At 38.9% G+C, this 27459-nt stretch overlaps 1 protein-coding gene across 1 annotated transcript; it reads left to right on the top strand.

Moving 5' to 3' along the window:
• Window positions 1–232: 232 nt before the first annotated feature.
• Window positions 233–27459, top strand: LOC126082441 (complement C5-like). The gene is given in 12 exon segments (XM_049894962.1): window positions 233–1311; window positions 1932–2120; window positions 3340–3480; window positions 4791–4875; window positions 6388–6479; window positions 7634–7716; window positions 20460–20620; window positions 24273–24476; window positions 25343–25555; window positions 25644–25707; window positions 25710–25780; window positions 27322–27459. Coding segments are annotated over 12 exon segments (1506 nt in total). The 5' UTR covers window positions 233–1246.

The raw sequence follows: 27459 nt of genomic DNA, 5'->3' as shown, positions 1-27459 counted from the left end.
TCATAATTCACAGAAGAAAGTATAATTTGCAATATAAAAAATCATGTACTCCAAATCAAAATCCCAGCAAGTTATTTTGTGGATATCAACAAACCATTCTCAAGTTTATATAGCAAAAAGGCAAAAGACCGAGAATAGCCAACATAATTCTCAAAAAAAAAAACAGAGTTGAAGGACTGATACTACCCAACTTTAAGATTTATATAAAACTACAGTGATCAAGGCAGTGTGACATTGGCGAAGGGATAGACAAATAGATCAGTCAAACAGGATGGAGTCCAGAAATAGACGCACGTAAATATGTCACCTGATCTTTGATAAAGGAGTAAAGGCAATCCAGTGGAGAAACCATAGTCTTTTCAAAAAATGGTGCTAGGACAACTGGACATCCACATGCAAAAAAAAAAAAAAAGAAAAGGAGACTAGACACAGAACTTACATCTTTCACAAAAATTAACCTTGAGGGCAGTGGAGCTAGCCTGTTGTCCTCCCACAATTAGTCAATCATTGACTCTGGACCAATCCCAAGGAGAAGATGAAACTTCCCAGGCATTTCTTTGCAAGGTGTCTCGCATCCAAACCACTGACATCAAGTTGATTCCAACTAATAGTGACCCTATAGGACAGAGTAGAACTGCCCCATATGGTTTCCAAGGCTGTAAATCTTACCTGGAGCAGACTGCCACATCTTCTCCTGCAGAGCAGCTGGTTGGTTCAAACCTCTGACCTTATGCTTAGTAGCCGAGCGCATTAACCACTGCACCATCAGGGCTCCTTGTGTCTCCCATGGCTAAGGTAAATTCCCTGGAGGAAGGTACAGTTATGACCCTTTAGTAACCAACATTCACAGCATCTGGAGAATGGGCACACTGGCCCAGTAAAGGGGATCTGGTCAGGGCATCAGCTGCATGTACTACACCCAGAAAATGTGCAACACCAAAGCAGCCTCCAAATATTTTGTTTCTATGTCTAGCTTTGAAACATTTTCTTTAGAAACAGCTCTCCCACTTGTGTGATTTCTCCCCTTTACTCATCAAAATCAAGTTCCTCTGCTTCGAATTCCAGAATTACCTGTGGACATCGAAAGGTTATCATTTAAATTCTTAGGTTTACTTGTCAGAGGTCCCACTATCTGACATTAATAATTAACCTGAGGACTAATTTAACCAAATACTTCCAGCCGAGTTCACAAAAAGGAGGGCAGTTTCAAGAAAGTTTGTATCAATGATTTAATGCTACCACAGTCATGGACACCTTAAGCCTAGTCTGTATTTTTTTCTACTTGGGAGGAAGTTGGGGACAGAAGCAAATGTAAGTGAAGGATCCCATTTTTCACTTGCAATGTATCTTGGGTTTTTTTGCTTTTTTAATTTTAGTTGTAGTTTTACAAGAAAGCAACGTTCAACCAATGCCACATGAAATTAACTTTTTACTTCTGAGAACTTCGAGTGAGTTTCCTCTTTTCTCTGTCCAGCATTGCTACTCTCTTTTTTATTTTTTATTTTAATATAAATCTGTTATGAACTGTGTATGACTTATACTCTAACACTCTGTGTTTTGTCCAGGTTGGGGGTCTAGTATTTATGTGTGTGTGTATAATTTCAAGAAGAGTAACTTCCTGATTGGCATTTTGATTGAAAATAGATTCTTCAAAAGACAGAAGCATGATCCCTATTTGTACTCTTATAGGAGACCCCACTGAACATTCCCCCAGCTGTAATTGATTAAGACCACTTTCCTCTGCCTCCTTGAAATCCCACCGCTTTCTGGAAGCTATCCTGTCTTTACCATGGATAACAATTTTTAGAAACAAGGAATATGTTTTTAAGTTTACAAAACATGAACTATTTGAGTTGATTTCTTCCATGTGAAAAACATTAAAAATTATGTTCTGTAAACAGATTGACCCTACCATTCCACTGTTTCAACAGGTATATTGTCTCAGCACCTAAAGAGTTCTGTGTTGGAGCCTCTGAAAATGTAGTGATTCAGGTTTATGGAGACACAGAATCATTTGCTGTGACCATTGCTATTAAAAGTTATCCCAACAAAAGTTTTACATATTCTTTTGGCCAAGTTACTTCATCTCTAGAAAACAAATTTCGAAACTCTGCAAACTTTATGTATTCAACTTATATTCTCTTTAATTTACCAAACATTATTTGTAAAATACACACATAGATGGTACATTGATCCATTTTACGTATGTGGTTAAAAATGTGATACAACATACTACTCAGTGAGATCGTTAGCTGATGTGAGATAAGTGTCATCCATTTATACGTGTAAATAAATGGGAAATGTTAGATGGAGAAACTGCTCCTTATTCGGGGAAAATGTAGGAGAATGTAAAAGTCTGAATGAAGTTGATAAAGGTTATTAAGGTGAAAAGATTTGGTGACCTAAGTTGAAAACTAAATCAACCAACACATGTAACTTTCAAAATTATATGATCAATACTAGGAAGAAATAATTGATACTTAAACTTTAGATAATATTCAGAGTAAAAGTATGTATATGCATATTGACACATAAGCATAGATTTGTCTCATTTTAAAAAATTCAGAGACATGGAGAACATTTTGAACATTTGTTTTCCTAAACTATATGCTACAATATTGTAATTCTGTGGCTTTCTGAAAAAATGAATCTTTTACTGAAATACATATCTATCATTTGGTAGCCTTTCTATACTTTCTGTTTGAATTTGAATCAAATAATTTTTTAAACAAATTTATGAATGACATTTAAGGAAAATTAGATAAGTGTCTAAAACCTTATTACTATAAAATATACAGACCCTATGCAATATATTTCAAAAGGGCCACTTACTAATTATACAGTGAACAGTTAGACATCAAAAACATTAATAAAGGTTTTAGCTTTCAATATGCCAGATATAATTATAAACATAATAAATACTTCACTCATCTATACTTCCATGTGATAAGACCTTTAGTCTCCTCTCTGACATATGAATCCTCCCATCTCCCCACCCCACCACTGCTGATATGTGAACTTTTTATCTTTTCTTAATGACTTTGGTTTATCTGTCTATTAAAAATTGAATTTGTTTTCTAGTGGTTGTCATTTTGCAATAGATGTATTTAAATCTGGATAAAAGTTTTAAAAGTAATGGTTTAAAACTAAATTTGATGAGAAACTAAACACAGAGGTGGCCCCGGAGAAAAATATATTGACTGGTCTATTATACAAAATTTTTATAATGTTTGTTGTATATAAACAATTATTCATATCGTTAACATTGATACCTAAAATGCAATGCTTTTGTTAGTTTAAGGTTATTACATAATATTGCTCCATCAACTTTCTTTTTTAACAAGTACAACCAAAGGATTTATCTGGAGGGTTAAATAAAGTTTCACATGTGTATTTAGAAGTTGTATCTGCCCATTTTTCAAAAGCAACAAAAATTCCACTGCCCTGTGACAGTGGATTTCTCTTCATTCAGACAAATCTGTTTACAATTCTGATCAATCACCTACAATAAAGGGGAAATTTTAATCCCTAGGAGAAATGTTGGATAATTTAATCAATGCTTTTGGGACAACTGACTTATATTTTAGGACAAAATGAAGTTAATTTGCTACCTTTTTACCTTACTAAAAAGTAAAGTGCTAATGAACTAAAGATTAAATTGCAGCTTAGCAAAATAAAATGAGTGTACTTTTATAATTTGGAGGCAAGAAAGACCTTTCTTAAAATGATGCCAAGGCTCCTTTTAAAATATTTAAAAAGAAACAAGTGATATATTGTAGAATTTGAGGTTAAGACAGGTGGAATTTTAACTTGAAAAAAAAATCTCTTTTTCATTCTCAGTAATATCTCCTTGTACAAATAATATTTCACTTGCATATTAACATTGAAAATTGTGAACCAAATTGCAAAATACATATAGCAACATCTGCCTCCTTATGTTTCAATTGGAGAAGGTTTCAGTCTTCTTTCAGTAAAGTCCCTCTTACAAAGCACCTCAAAGGAAGAAAGGAAGGCTGAGCAGGCTTAAGGGGGTATACCGAATGCAGCAGCATTTTATGAAATGGCCACTGAAAATAATGGTGGTGAAGATGATGATGCTAATTAAATGAGATAAGATGGAGAGCTCTACTACAATTTTAACAACAGGATAGGGTCCCTGCCAGTACATATTACTCTGGCTGTAGACATCCAGATTAGAACTATCCATTAGTCATCTGACTGAAGGATGACTAGATGTCTGTCAAAGGTTGGCTCTCACCCTTAAAAAAACCCTTACATGTGCTCAAGTACCTGATCGTTCCTGGAGACCTGCAGATTCCTGTCTGCATCTTCCTTCTGAGTTTCAGAATGGTTCATTGATTGGGCCCTGTTAACATGACCTACTGTTCAAGTTCTTCCTCCTCTAAAAAAAAAAAAATCCTCTTCTACTCTATAATAATTTCAGGTGCCAATGAGTTGTAGTCTTTCTTATCTATCAGCGGTTTAAAAAAATGCAAAAGGTTGAGTAAATATAATTCATAGTAAATTGAATCACATTTGCACAAATGCATATTATTTAAAAGAACTCATTCAGGAAATGTTTGGAAAGAATTTTTTTTTTTTTTACTTTATTGTAATGGTCATGTCCAACATTCTAATTAACCTTTTCTTTTAAACTTTTTTTTTTTTAAACTTAGATTTTATGTTTTGGGCTTTCTTAATTTTACTTTTAATTTCACAGCCCTCATTTTACAGGGTTGTTAGTTGTATTATTAGATCATGTAATGGTGAACACAGTTTCTAATAACGAGAATTTTTCCTACAGTCAAAGTTAGAGTTTATTCACTGGATCAAGACCTAAAACCATCCCAAAGAGAAGTTACCTTAACTTTTATAGTGAGTATGCTGTTAGTTTAAGTCAAATTTTAGCCTTGGCAGTTTCATTATATGAATAAATGAGTTTTCATTTTTATAAAACTAATCACACGTGGCATTAATTTATTCAATATTAAATAGCAGTAAACATTTGTTTAGTATCTACTATGGTGCAATATGGTAGCTTTATACTTCTCTTTTCCCAATTGACAATTTCTGGGTGTATATTAAATATTAATTGAAATATATTTTGATGGCCCCATTAAAGAACACGCTTCGGTGATTACATCTCTAAAGTGGGTCAGTTAATCAGTTTGCACCCTTTTGATATCTGTGAGGTAGGGGTAGATATGATGAGGGTTGCAGAAGCATAGAATGTGGCACCTATGAGAAGTTCATGGCATACATTACATCCTCACAACAACCTTATAAGATCAATATTATTTTTATCTGATTTTATAGATGAGAAGGCTGGGGGTTTGAGAAATTAAGCAACTACTGAGATTATACTGATAGCAATTAGCTGAATCAAGATTCAAACCCTGATCTGTCTCTGAATTTATTTGGGGAATTATTGGGTGTGTCCCTTTCTGGGCATTTGGGTTCAGGAGGCCAGACAGGTACACATAATAGAGCAAACCAAGCAAGGGATGATGTAGGACCAGTAGCAGACCATTTCGAAGAGGAGGCAAAGCTGGAGATGATGTGCCCCCTCTCTGGAGGAAATGGCTAAATGATGTGGGTGGGCCCCAAGCTGGGTCTTAAAGGAAGCCATGGAGAAATTTTGATAGAGAGAAGCCTGCCAATATCTCATGTGGTGTGCAGAAAGAGCAAAAGCCTAGAGCCAGGAAGAAGCAAGAAGGGAGATGATCATGACAGTGGTTTGGCCGCAGCAGAGTGGCCAGGAAACACTTTAGGGAGAGACAGCGGCAGCTTTGATGTATTATTTTATGTTTGGGAAATTGTGTCGGGACAGACAGGTCCAGGCCTTGTAAAGGTGAATTGAATGTCTGGCCCCACAGACCCCACTGTTCCCTTGTTAGAGTTCTCCCACTGAAAGAAGACACTGAATTGGTCAGAGGCGATTGTTGATACCATGTCCCAATGTGTCCAAATTTGATTTCAAAGGTAACAGGGAGTCAAGGAAGCCTTTCGAGAATGGCACTGATATTATGAAAATAGTGTTTGAGAAAGATTATTCTAGAAGACTTTTCAGGAAGAAAGAAAGTGGGGAAGAAGTCTGCTAAGAGTTTATTTAACGTATTTTAAATATTTACCATACTACTTATGCCTGTTCAAATATGCCTTTGTTGCATAGAAATTATTCTTTGCTAACAAGGCTGGCCAGTGACAGTTGTTGCCTCAATTCTAGGCTAGCATTGCATGTGCTTAGTTTCAACAAAGCTTCTTAGAATTTATTAGTGAATATTTCCATAAGAACTATGGATCACACATTGTTTATTTTGTGGTTTCTGTATTTATTGGTTGTTAAAAATGAAAACTTATATTTTTTATTTTCATTTTAACCGAAAGGATCCAGAAGGATCAGAAGTTGACATAGGAGGAAAAAAAAAATTATACTGGAATTATCACTTTCCTGACGTCAAGATTCCATCTGATCCTAAGTATTTTATATCATTTATTAGTAACCCCCCAAAAAACCCCAGTGTCATCGAGTCATAAAGTTACTCTAAAAAGCAGTGGCAGTGCCTGGGATTGTTGAACAGTCCAAATGGAACCATTTACAAACATGACTTAAATGTGGTGATTTAAAGAAAGTTTGGTTTTGGCTAGCACAGTAGTTAAGAGCTCAGGCCGCTAGCCAAAAAGTCAGCATTTTGAATCCATCAGCCACTCCTTGGAAACCCTGTGGAGCAGTTCTACTTTGTCCTATAGGGTCGCTATAAGTTAAAATTGACTCAACAGCAGCAGGTTTGGTTTTTGGTATCAGGCCTAGTAAGCATCCTTCCTACCTAAGGGAAAGTGGCACTTGCTTGGGCTCTTCTGCATCAAGGCTGGGGGCCTTGACATAATACTCATGCTGTAAGCACAAGTTAGTCTGTTATATTCAATCTAGTGAATGCCTTCCAAGGCAAAATCCAGGTGGTGGGCACTGGGAAATACAGACCCTGCCCCCAAAATGCTGAGAGTACAGTGGAACCTGATCCCTAGAAATGTACTTTTGATTTCCTGGTCCATTAGGTATTATATCTATTAATATGATTATGCTTAGAGACTGTTCATCAACTGAATAGTTATTGTCTTTAAATCAAAAACATTTTCTGGTTAAATATATGGTATAACATACTGTGGAAAAAAACAGTAACATGAAAATAAATTTAAGCGGGTTTACGTCAGTTCTTAAAATGCATACTTTTGTTTCTAATTTTAAGACATATTTCAAATATGATGAATTAATTAAGTTATGCACAAACTTGAAGCTGCTGTCAGGGCCATCTATGCATGGAATTGTCATCAAGGGCTTTGGAGCTAGAATGATTGAGGTTAAATCCCAGCTCCACCACCTACTAGCTGTGTGTCCCTGGGCAAGTGACTTCACCTCTCAGGGCCTCAATTTTCTGATTATAAAGTGGGGATAGTAATATAACCTGCTCCATAGCATTTTTGTGAGGATTGAATGAGTTAACACATATAAACCATTTAGAACAGTGCCTGGCTCATAGTAAGTGCTTATTTGAATATTAATTATGATTATTTGGGTAAATTAAATATATATCATTTGATGATTCCTAAAACTTAAAATATGTTGCTTTCACAGATACGGAACATGGACAATTAAAGCTAAATACGAAGAGGACTTCACAACAAGAGGAACTTCGTATTTTGAAATTAAAGGTCATGGTAATTTCTCCTAAATTACTGAGATTTCTAATGTGTGTTTTAAAAAATTGTTCTCAATAATTTAATAGAATAAAAATTCATTAAAAGTGAAAGAGGAGGCGGGGCCAAGATGGCGGACTAGGTGGACGCTACCGCGGATCCCTCTTGCAACAAAGACTCGGAAAAACAAGTGAATCGATCACATACATAACAGTCTACGAACCCTGAACAACAAACACAGATTTAGAGATGGAGAACAAACAAATACGGGGAGGCAGCGATTGTTTTCAGAGCCTGGAGCCAGCGTACCAGTCAGGTGACCTTCGGTGCCCGATTTCGGGCAGAGCCCGGGGGGGCAGACGGCACAAACAAGGGGCCCAGCCCTAGCCCCCGAACTCAGTCCGGGAGGGGGCCCAGCCGGTTCGTGCAGGCGGCGTGGCAGCGCAGCCGGTGGGAGAAGTCCCCGGGAGGCAGTGACTGGTCTTGGAGCGGGGAGAGAGGCGTCCCAGCCGGGGAGCCATCCCGCCGGGATTTTGGCGGGGCGCGGGTACGGCATAAGCGCGAAGAGCTGCTCCACCCCCCTGAACTGACCCCGGGGGGGGCCCAGCTGGTTCACGCGGGGCGGCGTGGCGACGCAGCCGGTGGGAGAAGTCCCCGGGAGACAGTGATGGGTCTTGGAGCGGGGAGAGAGGCGTCCCAGCCGGGGAACCGTCCCACCGGAATTTTGACTGGGCGCAGGTACGGCATAGGCACGGAGAGCTGCTCCATCCCCCTGAACTAGCCCAGGGAGGGCCCAGCCGGTTCGCGCGGGCGGCGTGGCGACGCGGCCGGTGGGGGAGGTCCCCGGGGGGCAGCGACTGGTCTTGGAGCGGGGAGAGTGGCGTCCCAGCTGGGACATGCGGTCGCGGCGCAGGCGCGGGGAGCTGCTCCGCTCACCTGAGCTGACCCCGGGGGGGAGCCCAGCCGGTTCGCGAGCGCAGCGCGGCGACACGGCTGGTGGGACGGGGAGTCCCCGGGAGGCAGCGACTGATTTTAGAGTCGGGAGTGCACCGTCCCAGTAGGGGAACCTTGATGCTGGACGTGGGGCTGGCAGCAGAGGATCTGACCATGACTTCAGTGGGCCAGACCCCCCGGGGGCAATCTCCACACAGCCAGCACACATAGGCGACGCGCCCCGCGGAAATCTCAGATATAATAGTCATTCCAAGCAAGACAAGCAACTCTGGCTATATTCTGAGGTGCTACTCTCCTATCTCTCTGATCCCTCCCTCACCCTCCCCAGGCGGCTTCATTAACATCCGAATAGCCTGAGCCAGAGGGAGAACTCTGATAGGGATCTGACTGCATTTTCTTTTAGCGGATTTTCTGGAAAAACTAGTTTCCCAGTGATGGCTCGGAGACAGCAATCCGTATCAAACCACATAAAGAAGCAGACCATGACAGCTTCTCCAACCCCCCAAACAAAAGAATCAAAATCTTTCCCAAATGAAGATACAATCCTTCAATTATCGGACACAGAATATAAAAAACTAATTTACAGAATGCTTCAAGAAATCACAAACGAAATAAGGCAAACTGCAGAAAAAGCCAAGGAACACACCAATAAAACTGTTGAAGAACTCAAAAAGATTATTCAAGAACATACTGGAAAAATTAATAAGTTGCAAGAATCCATAGAGAGACAGCATGTAGAAATCCAAAAGATTAACACTAAAATTACAGAATTAGACAACGCAATAGGAAGTCAAAGGAGCAGACTCGAGCAATTAGAATGCAGACTGGGACATCTGGAGGACCAGGGAATCAACACCAACATAGCTGAAAAAAAATCAGAAAAGAATTAAAAAAAATGAAGAAACCCTAAGAATCATGTGGGACTCTATCAAGAAGGATAACTTGCGAGTGATTGGAGTCCCAGAACAGGGAGGGGGGACAGAAAACACAGAGAAAATAGTTGAAGAACTCCTGACAGAAAACTTCCCTGACATCATGAAAGACGAAAGGATATCTATCCAAGATGCTCATCGAACCCCATTTAAGATTGATCCAAAAAGAAAAACACCAAGACATATTATCATCAAACTCGCCAAAACCAAAGATAAACAGAAAATTTTAAAAGCAGCCAGGGAGAAAAGAAAGGTTTCCTTCAAGGGAGAATCAATAAGAATAAGTTCAGACTACTCAGCAGAAACCATGCAGGCAAGAAGGGAATGGGACGACATATACAGAGCACTGATGGAGAAAAACTGCCAGCCAAGGATCATATATCCAGCAAAACTCTCTCTGAAATATGAAGGCAAAATTAAGATATTTACAGATAAACACAAGTTTAGAGAATTTGTAAAAACCAAACCAAAGCTACAAGAAATGCTAAAGGATATTGTTTGGTCAGAAAACCAATAATATCAGATACCAGCACAATACAAGGTCACAAAACAGAACATCCTGATATCAACTCAAATAGGGAAATCACAAAAACAAACAAATTAAGATTAATTAAAAAAAAAATACACATAACAGGGAATCATGGAAGTCAATAGGTAAAAGATCACAATAATCAAAAAGAGGGACTAAATACAGGAGGCATTGAACTGCCAGATGGAGAGTGATACAAGGCGATATAGAACGATACAAGTTAGGTTTTTACTTAGAAAAATAGGGGTAAATAATAAGGTAACCACAAAAAGGTATAACAACTCCATAACTCAAGATAAAAGCCAAGAAAAACGTAACGACTCAACTAACATAAAGTCAAACACTATGAAAATGAGGATCTCACAATTTGCTAAGAAAAACGTCTCAGCATAAAGAACTATGTGGAAAAATGAAATTGCCAACAACACACATGAAAGGGCATCAAAATGACAGCACTAAAAATTTATTTATCTATAATTACGCTGAATGTAAATGGACTAAATGCACCAATAAAGAGACAGAGAGTCACGGACTGGATAAAGAAACACGATCCATCTATATGCTGCCTACAAGAGACACACCTTAGACTTAGAGACACAAGCAAACTAAAACTCAAAGGATGGAAAAAAATATATCAAGCAAACAATAAGCAAAAAAGAAGAGGAGTAGCAATATTAATTTCTGACAAAATAGACTTTAGACTTAAATCCACCACAAAGGATAAAGAAGGACACTATATAATGATAAAAGGGACAATTGATCAGGAAGACATAACCATATTAAATATTTATGCACCGAATGACAGGGCTGCAAGATACATAAATCAAATTTTAACAGAATTGAAAAGTGAGATAGACACCTCCACAATTATAGTAGGAGACTTCAACACACCAGTTTCGGAGAAGGACAGGACATCCAGTAAGAAGCTCAACAGAGACACGGAAGACCTACTTACAACAATCAACCAACTTGACCTCATTATACAGAACTCTCCACCCAACTGCTGCAAAATATACTTTTTTTTCTAGCACACATGGAACATTCTCTAGAATAGACCACATATTAGGTCATAAAACAAACCTTTGCAGAGTCGAAAACATCGAAATATTACAAAGCATCTTCTCAGACCACAAGGCAGTAAAACTAGAAATCAATAACAGAAAAACTAGGGAAAAGAAATCGAATACTTGGAAAATGAACAATACCCTCCTGAAAAAAGACTGGGTTGTAGAAGACATCAAGGAGGGAATAAGGAAATTCATAGAATGCAACGAGAATGAAAATACTTCCTATCAAAACCTCTGGGACACAGCAAAAGCAGTGCTCAGAGGCCAATTTATATCGATAAATGCACACATACAAAAAGAAGAAAGAGCCAAAAGCAGAGAACTGTCCCTACAACTTGAATAAATAGAAAGTGAGCAACAAAAGAACCCATCAGGCACCAGAAGAAAACAAATAATAAAAATTAGAGCTGAACTAAATGAATTAGAGAACAGAAAAACAATTGAAAGAATCAACAAAGCCAAAAGCTGGTTCTTTGAAAAAATTACCAAAATTGATAAACCATTGGCTAGACTGACTAAAGAAATACAGGAAAGGAAACAAATAACCCGAATAAGAAACGAGAAGGACCACATCACAACAGAACCAAATGAAATTAAAAGAATCATTTCAGATTACTATGAAAAATTGTACTCTAACAAATTTGAAAACCTAGAAGAAATGGATGAATTCTTGGAAAAACACTACCTACCTAAACTAACACATTCAGAAGTAGAACAACTAAATAGACCCATAACAAAAAAAGAGATTGAAACGGTAATCAAAAAATTTCCAACAAAAAAAAGCCCTGGCCCAGATGGCTTCACTGCAGAGTTCTACCAAACTTTCAGAGAAGAGTTAACACCACTACTTCTGAAGGTATTTCAAAGCATAGAAAATGACGGAATACTACCCAACTCATTCTATGAAGCCACCATCTCCCTGATACCAAAACCAGGTAAAGACACCACAAAAAAAGAAAATTATAGACCTATATCCCTCATGAACATAGATGCAAAAATCCCCAACAAAATTCTAGCCAATAGAATCCAACAACACATCAAAAAAATAATTCACCCTGATCAAGTGGGATTTATACCAGGTATGCAAGGCTGGTTTAATATCAGAAAAACCATTAATGTAATCCATCACATAAATAAAACAAAAGATAAAAACCACATGATCTTATCAATTGATGCAGAAAAGGCATTTGACAAAGTCCAACACCCATTTGTGATAAAAACTCTTACCAAAATAGGAATTGAAGGAAAATTCCTCAACATAATAAAGGGCATCTATGCAAAGCCAACAACCAATATCACTCTAAATGGAGAGAACCTGAAAGCATTTCCCTTGAGAACGGGAACCAGACAAGGATGCCCTTTATCACCGCTCTTATTCAACATCGTGCTAGAGGTCCTAGCCAGGGCAATTAGGCTAGACAAAGAAATAAAGGGTATCCGGATTGGCAAGGAGGAAGTAAAGTTATCACTATTTGCAGATGACATGATCTTATACACAGAAAACCCTAAGGAATCCTCCAGAAAACTACTGAAACTAGTAGAAGAGTTTGGCAGAATCTCAGGTTATAAAATAAACATACAAAAATCACTTGGATTCCTCTACATCAACAAAAAGAACACCGAAGAGGAAATAACCAAATCAATACCATTCACAGTAGCCCCCAAGAAGATAAAATACTTAGGAATAAATCTTACCAAGGATGTAAAAGACCTATACAAAGAAAACTACAAAGCTCTACTACAAGAAATTCAAAAGGACATACTTAAGTGGAAAAACATACCTTGCTCATGGATAGGAAGACTTAACAAAGTAGAAATGTCTATTCTACCAAAAGCCATCTATACATATAACGCACTTCCGATCCAAATTCCAATGTCATACTTTAAGGGAATAGAGAAACAAATCACCAATTTCATATGGAAGGGAAAGAAGCCCTGGATAAGAAAAGCATTACTGAAAAAGAAGAAGAAAGTGGGAGGCCTCACTCTACCTGATTTCAGAACCTATTATACAGCCACAGTAGTCAAAACAGCCTGGTACTGGTACAACAACAGGCACATAGACCAATGGAACAGAATTGAGAACCCAGATATAAATCCATCCACGTATGAGCAGCTGATATTTGACAAAGGCCCAGTGTCAGTTAATTGGGGAAAAGATAGTCTTTTTAACAAATGGTGCTGGCATAACTGGATATCCATTTGCAAAAGAATGAGACAGGACCCATACCTCACACCATGCACAAAAACTAACTCCAAGTGGATCAAAGACCTAAACATAAAGACTAAAACGATAAAGATCATGGAAGAAAAAATAGGGACAACCCTAGAAGCCCTAATACAAGGCATAAACAGAATACAAAACATTACCAAAAATGATGAAGAGAAACCCGATAACTGGGAGCTCCTAAAAATCAAACACCTATGCTCATCTAAAGACTTCACCAAAAGAGTAAAAAGACCACCTACAGACTGGGAAAGAATTTTCAGCTATGACATCTCCGACCAGCACCTGATCTCTAAAATCTACATGATTCTGTCAAAACTCAACCACAAAAAGACAAACAACCCAATCAAGAAGTGGGCAAAGGATATGAACACACATTTCACTAAAGAAGATATTCAGGCAGCCAACAGATACATGAGAAAATGCTCTCGATCATTAGCCATTAGAGAAATGCAAATTAAAACTACGATGAGATTCTATCTCACACCAACTAGGCTGGCATTAATCCAAAAAACACAAAATAATAAATGTTGGAGAGGCTGAGGAGAGATTGGAACTCTTATACACTGCTGGTGGGAATGTAAAATGGTACAACCACTTTGGAAATCTATCTGGCATTATCTTAAACAGTTAGAAATAGAACTACCATACAACCCAGAAATCCCACTCCTCGGAATATACCCTAGAGATACAAGAGCCTTCACACAAACAGATATATGCACACCCATGTTTATTGCAGCTCTGTTTACAATAGCAAAAAGCTGGAAGCAACCAAGGTGTCCATCAACGGATGAATGGGTAAATAAATTGTGGTTTATTCACACAATGGAATACTACGCATCGATAAAGAACAGTGACGAATCTGTGAAACATTTTATGACATGGAGGAACCTGGAAGGCATTATGCTGAGCGAAATTAGTCAGAAGCAAAAGGACAAATATTGTATAAGACCACTATTACAAGATCTTGAGAAATAGTAAAAACTGAGACGAACACATACTTTTGTGGTTACGAAGGGGGGAGGGAGGGAGGGAGGGAGAGGGTTTTTTATTGATTAATCAGTAGGTAAGAACTGCTTTGGGTGAAGGGAAAGACAACACTCAATACATGGAAGGTCAGCTCAATTGGACTGGACCAAAAGGAAAGAAGGTTCCGGGATAAAATGAATGCTTCAAAGGTCAGCGGAGCAGGGGCGGGGGTCTGGGGAACATGGTTTGAGGGGACTTCTAAGTCAACTGGCAAAATAATTCTATTATGAAATCATTCTGCATCCCACTTTGAAATGTGGCGTCTGGGGTCTTAAATGCTAACAAGCGGCCATCTAAGATGCATCAATTGGTCTCAACCCACCTGGAGCAAAGGAAAATGAAGAACACCAAGGTCACACGACAACTAAGAGCCCAAGAGACAGAAAGGGCCACATGAACCAGAGACCTACATCATCCTGAGACCAGAAGAACTAGTTGGTGCCCGGCCACAATCGATGACTGCCCTGACAGGGAGCACAACAGAGAACTCCTGAGGGAACAGGAGATCAGTGGGATGCAGACCCCAAATTCTCATAAAAAGACCATACTTAGTGGTCTGACTGAGACTAGAGGAATCCCGGCGGCCATGCTCCCCAGACCTTCTGTTGGCACAGGACAGGAACCATCCCCGAAGACAACTCATCAGACATGAAAGGGACTGGTCAGTGGGCGGGAGAGAGATGCTGATGAAGAGTGAGCTAATTATATCAGGTGGACACTTGAGATTGTGTTGGCATCTCTTGTCTGGAGGGGGGATGGGAGGATAGAGAGAGAGGGAAGCTGGCAAAATTGTCACGAAAGGAGAGACTGAAAGGGCTGACTCAATAGGGGGAGAGCAAGTGGGAGTACGGAGTAAGGTGTATGTAAACTTATATGTGACAGACTGATTGGATTTGTAAACGTTCACTTGAAGCTTAATAAAAGTTAATAAAAAAAAAAAAAAAGTGAAAGAAGCCAGACATGAAAGGTCACATATTATACGGGATCATTTGTGCAAAAAAAATCCAGAATAGGTAAATCCAAAGCAGAAAGCAGATTACCGTATTTTCATGCAAGTAGGGCGTATCTTCTGTCTTTTCTGTGTTTTCATAAGCACCTGCCGTGCCAATTTTTTTTACACATTGCTATGGAAAAAAATAACATAGTGTGCTTATGAAAGCAGGGCTGGCAAACAAATGTAGAAGGTGCAAGTTATTTGTGTAAAAATATGGCAGTAGTTGCCAGGGACTAGGGGAAAGAGGAGATGGGGAGTGACTGTTAATGGATACAGAATTTTCTTTTGGGATAATAAAAATGTTTTGGAGCTGGATAGAGTTGACAGTTGCACAACATTGTGTATGTACTAAATGCTACTGAGTTGTACACTTGTAAATGATTAATTTTACATTACGTGAATTTTACCTCAATTAAACAAAACTCATTAAAGGATAAAGAAAAGGCAGTAAAGTGTGGTGAAGGCATAGAGGTAGACTGAGACTGATAAACCGAGTGCCCGGAGCTTTCCGTCTGGCTGTCTTTGATTCAGTCATTGAGCACTTTGGGTCTTGCTTCCTCATCGTGGGCCTGCAGGGGATCAAATCTAATAAGTGGGGAGGATTAGATAATGTCTTTGCAAGATCCACGATTCTCTGACAGTGTTAGGAATCACCTAGTCCAATTCCCTCACTTAAAATTGAGGGTAGATGAGGAGGCTTAGACCCAGAGAAATAGAGACTTGTCCAGGTTCTCACAACCCTTTTGTCCAGACTGAGGACGAGAACTCTTCCTCTGGACCCCAAGCCCAGTGCTCCTTCTCATCAGCCCTAAAAATTGTTGATATGTTTGGAAAATTACAGTGTTTGAGGAAAAAACATTTATTTTGGAAATATTCATATTAATTGTACAAATAATTAACATAACTAACTCCTGTTCATTTCTCATAAGAACTTACTAGAGTATTAGTTGTATGCTGTTATGTAAACTTGCTATTAAACTATTTAAAACATGTTTTCTGCAAACTGGGGTGATGATGATTCAGAGAAACCAAAAAAAACCACTGCTGCCGAGTTGCTTCCGACTCATTGTGACCCTGTAGCACAGAGTAGAACTGCCCCATAGAGTTTCCAAGGATTGTCTGGTGGATTCGAACTGCGAACCTTTTGGTTAGTAGCCATAGCACTTAATCACTACACCACCAGGGTTTCCTGAGTCAGAGAGGTGCTTATAATTAGGAGGGAAGAGCAACACATGTAAAAATTTGAAGCATTTAACATGCTAAAGCCAAAGCAGTAAAATACCCCCTGAAGTAATTAAACTCTACTTTGGAGCCCTGGCGGCACAGTGGTTAAGAGATGGCTGCTAACCAAAAGGGTGGCAGTTTGAATCCACCAGTCGCTCCTTGGAAACCCTATGGGGCAGGTCTTCTCTGTCCAAAAGGTCATTATGAGTTGGAATCGACCTGATGGCAATGGGTTTGGTTTTTCGGGGGAGGGGTTTGGTTTGGTTTGATTTGGAATTGTGTATTAACTCTCTCGGATGCTGTTCACAGTTACAAAGTCCTTGCTCTGTCTTTGTGCTTACAGCCTTGAGGGAATTTTTCTCTAACACAAGACAGAAGTAGCCAGAACAGTGAAACACTCCGTTTGCCCTTCTGCAGCCAGCCCCTCACCATCTGCCCTAGTTACTCTGGAGTCATGTGTCCTTTCTCTTCAAAGAGCAGCGTTCCCCTATTGGGTTAAGCAGCCTGCAGAGGAATGCATGGTGAATAGGATTTTGAGTCTAGGATCACTTGTTGAATATGCATAAAGAAAAGATATAGCTCTTTAAACATTTATAAAAGTATTATTTGTGAATGTTAGTTTCAAAGAGATGGAAAGTCTAAAACTTCACTTGGTTCTAACTCATTTTTGTGAGAAAGTTTTTTTTTTTTTTTACAGCTAATAACTATAAGGTGTCTTTTCTAGATGAAAATTTGAGATTTATGCTCATATTTTGGACACTGAATGAATTAGAATTGATAAACACTAGAGAGATTCAAAAGAAGCAAGAATTTTCCAACTATTGATAATTTATCAAACACTTACTATATGAAAGGCACTGGGGTCAAGGTTTAAACAGACAAACAAGATCAGGACTTTGTCCTTACAGAGCGCATACTCTAATAATTACACAAGTGCTTTACTCCAGCGCAGCACTGCTGGAGCCAGAAAATGAGATTGGATCCTGTGTGAGGAATCACAAGGGTTTCCAGGAATATTGATGATGATCATGACAAGGGGAAGAGTACTGTTGTTACTACTGCTGATGATCTATCCCATTGTGCCAAAGAGTTCCTTGCTTGAGATATAATTACACGTATATAAATTATATGGAAACCCTGGTGGCGTAGTGGTTAAGTGCTACAGCTGCTAACCAAGAGGTAAGCAGTTCGAATCTGCCAGGTGCTCCTTGGAAACTCTGTGGGGCGGTTCTACTCTGTCCTATAGGATCCCTGTGATATAGGGTTGCTATGAGTTGGAATTAACTCATTGGCAGTGGGTTTGGTTTTTTTTTTTTTTTTGGTTGTGTGTTGTCAAGTTGATTCTGACTTATATAAAAATTATACATAATATATATGTACATATATATATATTGCTTAGATTTATTCTCAGTGATCCCACACTCCTCCATCTTAATAAACCCAGAAAATTACCTCATTAACCATGAAAACTTTGAGAACTTCAAGATTACTATAAAAGCTAGGTAAGAAAGTTATTATTTTCAGATTTACCTAACGCTTGAATGGCAAACAGATTTCATTTCAAGAGTCAACTGTGACTGACTGGTAGCGCTTGCCAGGGCCCTGTGTTGAGAAAAATTCTGAGGTTCCATGTAAAAAAATCTGTGACAAGTAGTAGTAATGGGAAGTGGGCTCAGGAACATTTACCTAAAGTGTATTTGCTGATTTCAATCCTGCTGCTATTTTAAAATCTCGTAAGCAAAGGATCCTAAAGATTGAAGATTCTGATGAATACTCAGGTAACTACACTGCTCGGGTATTAAGACTATGTTATGAAAACATTCACTTGTTTTTTATTTGTTTTTTTATTTCTATGTGTTTTTTTTTATTTGTGGCCTCCTTGATCATGTAATTGATCATATCAATAGGATCATACAATAATTAATCACATCCTGGACTTAATTATCAGAGATGGTTTTAGCATTTATTGAACTAACCCAGAAAGCACACTTGGCAGATGAACTATTGAAATTTTCTTTCTAATGGGGACACATACCTGTCTGTTTTATATGTAAATAAAGTTCATGTTTTTCTTTGACTCATAAGACAAATACAAGGCTAAACTGAAAATAACTTGCCTGTGGATGGACATGATGTTGTCCATTTTACATGTCCATGTTATAGTCATGCAAGGAATGTGGCCCCTTACAGAGAAACCTGGACCCTAAACTCAGTTCTCTACTAACTTACTATGAACTTAAGAACTGTGGGCAATTGGGCAAGTTCCCTGTGTTTTCTCATTTGTTGGTAGGAATAAAAATACCTGCCTTAGCTCTTACATTATAGGATCTAACGCAATACTAGAAGTTAATACTGTTTCAAGAGTAAAAAATATTATACCAAATTTCACATGGTTATGTTTTATCTCTAATCTCATTACTGTAATTGTTTTATCAAAAAAGGGGGCTGATTTATATTCTGTTTTGACAGATATCCTTATAATAAGAGTGTAACTGTGGCTGAAGTTTCTGTCTCTTAGAATAAGAGAAGATTTAGGTGATAATAGAAAAGAAATGATGCATGAAGCAACACAAAAGACAAAGGTAAGGAGATCAAGTTACAGTCACAGAAGTGGAGAATTGGGAGCATTCATGGAAGTATAGAGATTAAAAAAAAAGAAAAAAGGGCTTTCATTCCCCAGTGTTCATACTAAAAACAAAGCAAAATAAAAAAGTAGTATTTTGGGCTTCATAGGTTTCAACTGATGGAAGCAGTTAAGTTACAGTGACATTTGCCTTCAACTTGGAGGCTTGAACTGGCAAAGCCTACTTCTAGACGCAGTTTTATCTCTTTATGGACGTGATATCCTGGGCTTTAGGTAAGGTTCCATCAGTGATACCAAAATTACGGCCTCAGATTCTGAACGGTCTGAGCTACACTTTTGAATCACAGGTTTTTAGTCTCACCCAGGGTTCTTCCTTCACTTGTTGCAATATGGCTTAAGGCTTCAGGCTTAAAAGAAATGACCTAAATGTTAATCAGAATTATAACGATGGCTCATGGAATTGGGCTAGTTGTAACCACAATGACATTGCCAAGTGAAGATTTTGCAGGCTGGTGAAAGCAGAATTTGTTATTCCCTCTCTGCAGGTTCTTCTCTAATATAGGTTATATCCTTTTGTCTCCCTTTAAAAAGCCAGCTGATTGATGAAGTTGCACAAATTAATTTTAATACTAAAAAGGCACTTAAAAATCTGTTGTATAAAAGAGTAGAAGACTTAAATAACAAGTACCTTAATATTTTTGAAAAAGTACAAGAAAGTACAGGTGAGTTCCTAGACTAATCTATAAATTCATTTCTTACGGCTCTTTCTTACTGAAAAGTTTTGACAGAAATCTGTGACTTATAATTGGTGCAATGTTAGGCAAATACAGTTGCCAGATATGCTCCACCAAAATACTGCCCACCAGGCTGGTGCATGAGAAATATTTACGGGACATCTTTCTGTAGAGATGACTCCTACTCCCACGTACACTGGACAGCTTTTTGTGGTATTAAAAGGGACAGGTGATTTTCCTACCAGATGATTTTACTTGCAACAAATAAATTAGATGGTAGCATTATTCACATTATGAAAGCATTCCTGAAAGCATTTGGGTGTTTGCTTATATGTTGCTAAATTTTTAACATTAATCCTCTGCCACACTACCTGGTATTTGTTTGAATGTTGCCTTGGAAATGATAACCAACTGTTTCACATATGAGCATCTGTTCTAACAGGATTATCAACTCCTTGAGGGTATGAGGCTGTGCTCTGATTACTGGAAGAAAAAACTGGGACAACTGATTTGGCAGATGCTCTGGAACAGGACGTTGTGGTTGAAATTGATGAATGGGCCACTTACCAACCTCGTGCAGATTGCACTTTATTGGGTCATAGCAGGCCAGGCTCTTCCAGGTGGCCACAGCAGTCATCAGACTTTTTTAGGGTAATAATTGCATGCAAAATGACCAGAGGGTAGATGGATGGCTTATCCTTTTCTAAATAAAGAAATAACAGAGGGACAGAGAGGGTCCTACTATACTACATTGTACTTGCCAAATTTTCAAAGCAAATGAATGTTATTCCACTAGGTGGATTTTTTGAAGAAACTATGGAAACTGATATCAAATATGGCTTCTCTCCCTACCCACTGAATTTGGTTGCTATTCCTCTTTTCCTGAAGCCTGGGATTCCATATTCCATCAAGGTTAGATGGTTAGAAAAATCTTATATAGCCGTATTTTCCCACTTACTGGTATGTTACTTTGGAGTCCCTGGGTGGTACAAATGGTTAATGTGCTCACTGCTAAACAAAAAGTTGGCAGTTCAGGTGCACCCAGAGGTGCCTCAGAAGAAAGGCCTGGCGATCTGCTTCTGAAAAATCAGCCACTGAAAACCCCATGGGGCACAGGTCTACTCTGACACATGTGGAGTCGCCCCAAGTCAGAATCGACTCAACAGCAATTTTTTTTTTAAGTTTGTGCTTGGGAGTAAATTAAGGAAGCATTTTAGGATTTTCACATTTTAAAAGACTCAACATAACTATTGAAATGGATTCGGTCAAACAGTTGCAGGTGAAGAATATATTTGGCCATTTGGTAGAAGGGGTGTCAGTAATCTTGAAAGCAAAAAATAGTTGATAAAACTCAAGAGAAGAGAGAGCTGAATCCAAGGAAAAGTACAACAAATTATAATGATGGAGTAGCTTCATTTGTGGTTAACATTCCTCTGATGTCGCAGCACTGGAGTTGCACGTGAAAGAAATTCTCATTTGTTGTATTTTCTAATATTACCTCAGTCTGTGTGGTGTGCAGGACAGATGGGAACATGTTTTGCAAAAGTCTAACGAGCTGCTCTAAAACATTTGACCTGTAAACATAGGAAATAGAATTTAGTATACTGAATATTCCATAAAGGGTATAAATCTATTGATTTTGTATTTAGCAAATAATTTTTCTTCTTATGCTAAACACAGTACCATTCAAATCTGAATTTAGAACAAGAACTGCTACTGGAATGTGAGAATGCAAGCAAACTGTTCTCTTATCCATTATTTCCAGCTACCATCATCTCTCCCCCAGCAAAGTCTCCCAAAGAATTGCCTACATTTGCCTTTCGTTCTCCCATATCTCAAACTACCGAGCTGTGGCTTCTGCCCCCACCACTCCACTGAAACTTCTCACACTGTGAGATACTAGCGAAGACCACTGGACATTTTTCAGTCCTTGTCTCTCTTGTCTTCTTTAAGACATTTGATGAGGCTGACCACTGTCTTTTTCTTTAAAATAATCTTATTTTTTATCGTGGCTTCTATGACTCCACATTTCCTTGGTTTTTCTTCCCCTTCTTTGTTCTCTTTTCATTCTTTGTTCCATTTCAGACCAGTAATCCCTGAATTGCCCTCAATGTAGGTGATTTTCAAGGCTACATCCAGATCCTCCTCTCTACTTATCCAGTACATTTTTATTTGACATATTCTCTCGCTTATCCCATGTGCTCCCATAACTTGTTCTGAAGACTCTCCTCTCAGAGATTTATTTAGGATTTCAAGATTCTTATAGACACTATCTTTTCCACGTATTTTCTTGGATATCTCAAGGAAGTGTAAATGTAACTTTGTCCAAAACGAAGAACTATCTGCCAACCTCAAACCTAGACTTCCTCCTGGATACACTATTTCAGTGAAAGCACCACAACCACCCCATTGCTCAAGCCCTCTCCTCCCCACTCACTCTTCTCATTGTGGCAAGGGTGATGGGATGTTCTTTCTGACACACATATCTGATCCCAAGTGGCCTTGTCCCTGCTCCCTTCTCCAAACTCATTGCTCTCCAGTCCTCCCATCCCACCCCAAACTCCAGCTATACTGGACAGCTTGCGGCCCCCTAACTTTCCCTGCTGTCTATCACCACAAGGCCTTTGTAACTCTACCTGGGACATTTTCCCTCTTTAATTCTCTAACTCCTACTTATTTGGAGGTCAGGTTTAAGGCACTTTCTCCTAGGAGCCTTCTCTCTAACTATCCTCAGCTAATCTAGATGGGTGTTCCCTACCCCCATGTAGGAATTTCAAGTTCCCTGAGGGTAAAGTAAGAACTGTGTCTATCTCATTCACCATTGTATCCCCACTAACTAGCATACTTAACGACCAGGGCTCCTGACACATATTAGGGACTGGTAAGTGTTTGTACGAGTCCCTGGGTGGTGCAAACAGTTAACATGCTCGCTGCTAGCTGAAAGGTTGGAGGTCCTAGCCCGCCCAGAGGCTCCTTGGAAGAAAGGCCAGGAGATCCGCTTCTGAAAAATCAGTCATAAAAATTCTATGGAGCACAGTTCTACTCTGACACACGTGGAGTAACCCAGAGTCAGAGTCCACTTGACGGCAACTGATGGTTTTTGTTTTTAGTATATGTAGGGTGGATGTATGATTTGTCTCTTTCCAAAGCTAAACAAAGGCCAAGGTTAAAATTTGACTTAAACTAATAGCATACTCATTATTTTTTTCTTTGTTATCAAATTACTTTCACCAGTGAATAATATCTAATTTTTCAACTTCACCTAAAACATAGATGGATCCAGCCTCTAGTTCAAGAGCTGATACAGCATAGCATGTACATTTATGAGTTACCTCTGACCCTTCACTCTACATTCAAGAATAACCAAAAACCAAACCCACTGCTGTCAAGTCAATTTCAACTCATAGCAACCCTATAGGACAGAGTAGAGGTGCCCCACAGGGTTTCCAAGGCTGTAAATCTTTGCAGAAACAGACTGCCACATCTTCCTCCCATGAGCAATTGGTGGGTTTGAACTGCCAACCTTTTGGTTAGCAGCTGAGCACTTTAACCCCTGTGCCACCAGGGTTCCTTTCCCTCAAGGGAAAAAAAAATTGCTATCTAGTCGATTCTGACTCATAGTGACCCTATAGAACAGAGTAAAACTGTCACATAGGGTTTCCAAGGAGCCGCTGGTGGATTCAAACTTAACCTTTTTGTTAGCACCCAAACTCGTAACCACTGCACCACCAGGATTCTACCCTCAAGAATAGTTCTTGTTTATTCTTCTAAACTCCTCTCCCCATCTCTCTCCTGAGAGATGGGGAAATTATTCACCATTGTTCCATTTACGACCAACATCTCCATCAACTTTCAAGAATTATTGCCACATCTTTTCTCACATTTTGCCGTCTCACTAAATTCCCAGTTTTGGTCAGCCTATGGCAGAAGGAAACCAGTCAATAAGTTGGAATGAAGTCAAAGAAAGAAGACCAACCGTAGTTCTAGGATCTTTTTTCTCCTTTGATGTCACTGGAACCTTCTACAATAGCCTAGGTTTTTATACTTAGTTTTATTATTTTTTAATTAATAGCCTTTCTATAGTCACTTGTTAATATCATACCATGTTGTTAAGGCAGTGAAAAGCTAATTTGTCTTTTCTTATGGTGTTGTGAAGTCCAGACATTTATAAGGTATACATATATATTAATATACATCAAGCAATTAGAACCTGGCTTCATGCTAGAAAAGTGTTAGCAGTTATGACCATCACCATCATCATCATTATCATTGTTTTACATTTTTTGACACTATTCTTTTTTAGGTAAGAACTGATGACCCAGACCTTTCAGAAGAATATCAGGCCAGCAATGATTATCAAGCATTAGGCTACTCATCACACAGCCAAAATTTCGATTCCCTTAACTGGACAGACAGTTGTAAGGATTTGCTTGTGGGAGAACATCTGAGTATAACTGTTATCCCTCAGAGCCCACATATAGACAAAATTACACACTACTATTACTTGGTAAGTTCAATAAGATCTTACTTGCTTCTAGTCGCTTATTTCTAACATTTTCTTTACTTGTGCAAATAATCCTTAAAATTATTCCTTACCTGACACAGAGAGGCACCCAATTGATATTTAGTGAATGAATTAATGAATTTAAATAGCACTTTGCAGTTTATAAAGCACATTCGCAAACATCCTCATAACAGAGGCTCACAATACTTTTTTGGGCTTGACAGACAATGTGACAGATTAGAGAAGCTGAATGACCTGCTGTGTTCACAAGTCATTAGTGGTAGGTTTGGGGTTGTATTCAAGGTCTTCTGATCCCTAGACTGATACTCCTTCCAGGGCATGATGCCAAAGGTTCGATCAGAGCCTTTGTTCAGTCTCCAGTCTACTTGGTGACCTCAACACTCTTTCATGGCCAATCAAATAGCAACCATCAGACTACTAGGCCTTGCCAACATTCCTTAAGAGTATGTCTTATTTACAAAGGGAAGAATAAGTCCAGTGCTTAAGAATGCATGTAGTGATTCCAGGCATTGTTCACTGCTGTTAAAATACAAACTGACAAAGATAGCAGCATGATATATTTGAAAAGACATGGGCTTTGATTCTGCAAGGTTCAGATTCACACTCTATCACTTCCTAGATGTATATCCTTGGGCCAGTTTGTGTTATGAGCTTCAGTTTCCGTAACTACTAAATGAGAATAAAACCATAGCATATGATTGTGAGGACTGAATATGTTTATGACTATGTACCTGATGCATAATAGATGCTCAATGGACATTACTCCTCTTCCTCTTTATTACCTGCCCAGGTACTGAGCTTTAAGTTCATTCTGATGCATAGGAGTTACTTGTTTTTTGTATTTTCAGATTTCGTCTAAGGGCAAAATTGTACACTTTGGCACAGAGAAGAAACTCCCTGGTTCATCTTGCCAATATTTAAACATTTCTGTGACTTGGGACATGGTTCCTATAGCCCATCTTCTCGCCTACTGTTACACTGTCATGGGAAAGCAGACAGCAGAATTGGTGTCTGACTCAATCTGCCTGCACAGTGAGGCAAAACGTGGCAACCAGCTCCAGGTGAGACGCAAATAGTCCCCACCAGTCCAAGTTCCTCCTGAGTGTTTAATCGGCATACTAAAACCCTTTCTTTTTCAACTAATTTTAGATCCTTCTGTCTCCAAATAAAGATATACATTTTCTGGGGCAAGCTATATCTCTTATTCTGGAAACTGAGAATCATGGGTGGCTTTATCAGCCGTGGATAGTGCTGGACGTGGCAGCCAAAGAAGAACCCTGGAAAGAGTTAAGTAGGGTAACCGATGGTTACTGGTGCATAGCTTAGCTTGGGGCAAAGTGTGATCACCGTGGCTCTAACAGTGTCCTGTGTGTTAGTCACAGGAGAAGAATAAAGGGGAAAGATATAATTACACCAATGTGTATCTTCTCAGCTAGACTGTAAGGACAATAATACTAATAGCTAGCATTTTTTGAACATTTCCTATTTGTTAAGTATTATTCTGAGCATTATTCTATGGCTTTTACATCTACTATTGAATATTCACAATAACGTTATACAAAGTGGATATTATTAATAAATATTATACTTAAAGTGTACCAAGCACTTTACTAGTGTAGTCCCATGTTACTGATGAACCAAACTGAGACACAGAGATACAAGGTGATTTACGGCCTAATCCCAGGACAGAGTGGAATCAAGTGAGCTTATTTGGTCTAAGTTACCCACCGCTTTTAGTTACCTTTTAGGTATACAAAGGATAATTATCCAGTTAACTTGCTCTCCAATTCATATTGTGTTATATAAACAAAACTTATTTGAGACTATTCTCAGTGCAATGCTAAAATGCAGTCTTCTCCTAGAATAAACTAAAAGATAATTAAATCCATGTTCAGAAATGGATGCAGCCAATTCCAAACTGTCTTCCTTTCAGTGACTGATAACATCATCTTTTTAACTAAGCCATGAGTTGGAATAGGCAGTAAACTTACTGACTCTGAGAGAAGGTGCCTTTTAAGCTAATGTATAAATCAAAATTATTTCCCCATTCCAGGGAAGGGATATGACTGAAGATGCTAGGGCTCTGATGAGCTGAGTGTATTGAATCCACTGGAGAGATGATGGCCCAAGGAGTGAAGAGCAGGGGCATAGTGTGGGGAGGCCATGTGGCTACACGTGAAAAAGTAACAGCAACCATGAAGAGCTAGTTCCCCTCTCTTTGCCGCCTTCCCAGCCATGTCCCTTTACTTCCCCCTACCCAGAATCACAATCATTGTCACAAAACTCGAGTCAAGCCTCCCCATCAAAAAGCATTCACTTAGCACTTACCCATTATTGGTGCTTTGCTCTTTCTTGGGTGGAGCAGTGAAACACAGGGTCTCACCCCTCTCAGAACTTAGCATGGCGCAGGACCGGGCAGCATTTCATTCTGTTGTTATATGAGTCAGAACTGACTCGACAGCATCTAACAACAACAATAGAGCTGGACAAGGACCATGAGCGGTAGTGTTTCCTTTACATATTCATTGACTCACTCACTCAAAGAATATTTTAGTAGTTTATTCAATGTGCAAAGCTTCAAGAAGGGCAAAGGTAAATAATTTTCTAAGAACTTCCATACCAAAGTTGCATTGAGTGAATTTTTGAATAGTGTGTAAACTCATGAGGTGAAAATTAGGGGAAGGAAAAAGCTTTGAGAAAACTAGAGAATTAGATTTTAATCACTTAATAAGCCAGTGGCTTATAACTGACATTATCCAAGAGTCAGGTATTCACTGTAACAGCCACTGAATATTGGTTCTTTGGGAATGATTTTTTTTCTGAACAGGAACTTGGAGCTGTAGATAAAAGTGACCAGTGCAGTGGGGCAGGTGGTGGCAGGAACAATGCTGAAGTGTTCCACTTGGCAGGACTCACCATCCTCACCAATGTGAATGCAGATGACTCCCAAGAAAATGGTAATTGA

This window comes from Elephas maximus, chromosome 9, assembly GCF_024166365.1.
Source record: "Elephas maximus indicus isolate mEleMax1 chromosome 9, mEleMax1 primary haplotype, whole genome shotgun sequence".
Lineage (NCBI taxonomy): Eukaryota > Metazoa > Chordata > Mammalia > Proboscidea > Elephantidae > Elephas > Elephas maximus.
Note: the sequence above shows the minus strand (reverse complement) of the source record. Positions and strands in the feature narration are given on the sequence as shown.